At 34.5% G+C, this 4,049-nt stretch overlaps 1 protein-coding gene across 1 annotated transcript; it reads right to left on the bottom strand.

Moving 5' to 3' along the window:
• Positions 1 to 271: 271 nt before the first annotated feature.
• On the bottom strand, positions 272 to 3,653 carry LOC117338801. The gene is made up of 4 exons (XM_033900149.1): positions 3,541 to 3,653; positions 2,426 to 2,610; positions 2,001 to 2,117; positions 272 to 1,799 (listed from the first exon to the last, which is right to left on the bottom strand). Exons 1-4 carry the CDS (start codon positions 3,581 to 3,583, stop codon positions 1,443 to 1,445), a joined length of 702 nt encoding a protein of 233 aa, XP_033756040.1. The 5' UTR covers positions 3,584 to 3,653; the 3' UTR covers positions 272 to 1,442.
• Positions 3,654 to 4,049: the final 396 nt, after the last annotated feature.

The following is a 4,049-nucleotide window of genomic DNA, read 5'->3' on the forward strand; positions in this document are numbered from 1 at the left end:
GCATAACGTTTGTCCAATACATTGTTGTTTGTTGAGTGACAATAATTGATGTTTAAACCAAGTACTTGTCCGTTGTTATGGGTATAAAAAAACTGATTTACATAAGAACTTTGCTTCTGAATCCTTGTATTTTATAATGTACTACTGCAATACTAAGACAAAGCCTCGACACTATTCCAGAGAAGACCGTAATTTTCACAGTGTCATCCGGGGTTAACACTGACTGCGGACCAGCTGTATACTTCGTTTTTTATAAACAACACAAGCATAATTCTATGTTAAAATATATAAATTTATTTAAAAATAAATATAAAAATAAATATAAAAGCATTTGTATTAAGTAATATGAGATCCAACAATAACATTAAAAAATACGCAACTTGTATAGTTCATGTATTATATACATGTACACACTACGGGGGACAACTCTTTCATTCTTAAGGTCACGCGGTTTTGAGGTATATTGTGTGGTGTTTGCAATATGGTAGACATATTGTCTTAATTCACAAATAAATAAATGAAATAATAAATAAATTGTCATTAAGCACTAACGTCACATTATATCCTGTGATAAGCATGACAATCAGACACAGACACGGAATGTAAAAAAATATATGCTTTGAAATACTGTTGGATCGCTTGGCAAGAAACAGCATTTTGATATGTTTATAATCAAAGACTCACTTACAAACAGCACACTATATATCAGATTATAATCAGTCTCACTGGCAAATAGTACATGTACACTACATATATATCAGATCGATGGGCAACAACTTAACGTAACAAAATATAATTTAACATAAAACATTAGCACGAACTCTTGTCGAAACGATACTTACTCTCTTGAACAAAAATAATAATAAGAAGCATTACACGCACGCACAATCTTCTGTACACAAATAAAACAATCAAACCTACGTATATAAACCCCTGTGTAATCTGAGAGCTTGTATAGATATGTAACCCTGTCAAAACTGTAACTATTGATCTTTATCATGGCATGATGTCTCTGGATATCATTTTTTCTTACGTGAAACTTCAAGTGTAAACTCATATTTTCTTAAAATAATGTGCATTCCGAAACTGATTAAAGATCCCACTTTAATCAACGTCGTCGCTATGGTAACTCCGTGTCACTATCAACGTCGTCGCTATGGTAACTTCGTGTCACCATCAACGTCGTCGCTATGGTAACTTCGTGTCGCCATCAACGTCGTCGCTATGGTAACTTCGTGTCACCATCAACGTCGTCGCTATGGTAACTCCGTGTCACCATCAACGTCGTCGCTATGGTAACTTCGGGTCACCATCAACGTCGTCGCTGTTGTTACATTTCTGTTTTCGTAATCAAGACATGAAAAAGTTAATTGATTAATATAATCTACGCCGTTTCCATTTCCCTCACTGGGAAGATCCTGAAGTTAGAACTAAACATGGCTTCAATTCCCTGGTGTTAAGAGATGGGTTTCGATGGCTTTGATATGCACATTCATGTTATTGAACATGCGATCTACATCCTTTATGATGATATAATCCCTAACGTGGCGATCGAATTCGTTTTGGTATTCTCGTACATGATCGGCCATTACAGAAGACGACACATAGTTGATGGTAGCTCCAGCATTCAGAATGAGGCTCTGTTTGTTACATAACAGATTCAGAGCATCAGTTTGAATACTTGACACGTCCGCGATATAAGATGGAGTTTCCAATAGATTTTCGTCTAAGGCGACCTGTTCCAGGAAGACCAACGCTCTGGATATTTTATCGTAGTTTGTTTGATGAACAAGGGTTAGCTGTGAACAGGAAATATGTAATTAGTATTTTATTATTGGCAATCTACAACAAAAAATCACAATAAATAAATAAATTAGAGAACAGAAATCGAAAGAGGAGAGTAAACATACATTGTAGAACTTTGTTCACTATTTTGAAAATTTAAAAAATGAATTAGCATGAAACCATGAAATTAAAAAAAAAGTAGAATAAGAACTTACGTTTGAGAGTGACTGTGCCATTTCTTCTAGAGACATGCAGCATTCGGGCATACCATCGTAATGGAAGTCATTCATTATCGGTATAAACACGCCATTATTGTTGAATCTCTCCTGTATCTAAACGTGAAAAGAAAACACACACATAAACGTTTAACAATAATTACAGAACATTCTTATTCATGGGTTAAGTAGTTTTTTTTCAATAATTAAGTTTTCTTCACACATTTGCACATAATCTATTTAAGGTTGTGCAACAGAAGTTAATAAACATGTTAGTTTTCATGTATGCTTCTATTCATTCTAATACGTACAAAGTCTAAGTATTGGAACTGTTAACTAAGGTAATTCTACCCAGTCGTGTTGCACTTTTGTTTGAAACAGATATTTAACTACGATACTTGTGTATTGGTTAGAAAGTTACTTACATATCTATCTTTCAATTCGCCGATTTTAAGTGTGGCTTCATCAATAATCGGGCGCATAGCTGTAACGTATTGGAGGGGTGGTGGTACTGGAAATCCCGGGGGTGGGGAAGCGGGGGGTCCTCCACAGGGAGTTTCCCATGACGTTCCCATTGCCAGGGACAGAAACATTACAAAAATTCCAAAACCTGTAAAAATAATTTAAAAAGTATTAGAAATGAAAACAAGCGAAAATTAGCATTAATCTAAACAAACGCAACAATTCAGAGCATATACAGGTAAAATATTCTACTGACTTTGACCGATGGAGTGTACATTCATGTTGAATTATTATTTTTGAAGTCTGTGAAACTAATTACCCACATATATAAAGAAATAGATCTGCACTTTAACTCCGCTATTTAAAAACTAAGAGCAATGTCCGAATTACGGACCAATAATTGGAATGAAGGAGTTATTACCGGATTATTGTTCCACTCTTGTTTCAGCCTATTAGAAACTAGTGACAGAAGACATACATACATTACCCGTAGCTAACAGAACCCTGAATATTCCTTGATAGATTTTATATATATATGTGATATTATAAATACGTTCCTAGAATTTTAATTGATAATGTAATTTATATCGAATATGAAAGTACAGTTTTAGACTCGGCCTACTCAAACTACAAACAGAGGCCATATAGCCGGATATAAAATACTTGTTCTTTTGTAATACACACACACACACATTAATTCCAATAATTCAGTACATGTTAAGATGAATGAAGAACCTCCTCTATATATCCTAATTATGCTACTTTTTCCCAATAAAACTAGGCTAACATCAATCAAGTCAGATAATTAACAAAGCAGCTAAATAAATTTCATAGAAAGTCAGCGATAACGGCAAAGAAAAGAAAATGAAACGAGACGGGAAGAGGAAAAAAAAAAAAACCTGCAGATTAAATCAAAATAAAATATAATGATGTTTGTCGGTATATTAATGAATTGTTATCGACTATGGATTTCATAAAGAAAACCTCGCGCTTATTAATAATGAAATTAAAACAATCTGTTCAGATTACACTAAAATCAGTTTAGATATTTTGTAGTCGTTTAAATCTGATGTATTACCTTTCATCAAATTATTAGCGATAGCACAAGCTGTTCCTTCCATCGTGTTATTAAGTTATCACTGAACGTGCGTTTGAAATGTCCCTTCAATACTTTAACTGATTCTGAGTGTGATTTCGCTAAAGCCATGAGGTTTTTATATACAGATTTTCGATGGCTTTTCCAAATATTATAGGAAATAAATTTAGTTAGGCGTCCGATCAATTCTGTTTGAAAAATTTCCATGCTACCAGTGTCGTCATTATTTTCCTCGCCGTCAGGAAAGTTTGGTGTATTTTTATCTCGGTTTGGTACAATCTAAAATCGAAACAAGCAATTCGTCATGTCCGGATATTATGATTGTGGGAGTACTTGATTTGAAAGGGCGCATGCTCAATGAAGCAAAGAAACCCACATGTATACTATACACACTCCCACCGACACGCGTGTCGAATGTGTGTAAGATACAATAAAGGCGGTAAACTCGCTCCACAATAGGACACGACATTGGAGAACAGACAGGTCAAAGT

This window comes from Pecten maximus, chromosome 12, assembly GCF_902652985.1.
Source record: "Pecten maximus chromosome 12, xPecMax1.1, whole genome shotgun sequence".
Taxonomy (NCBI): Eukaryota; Metazoa; Mollusca; class Bivalvia; order Pectinida; family Pectinidae; genus Pecten; species Pecten maximus.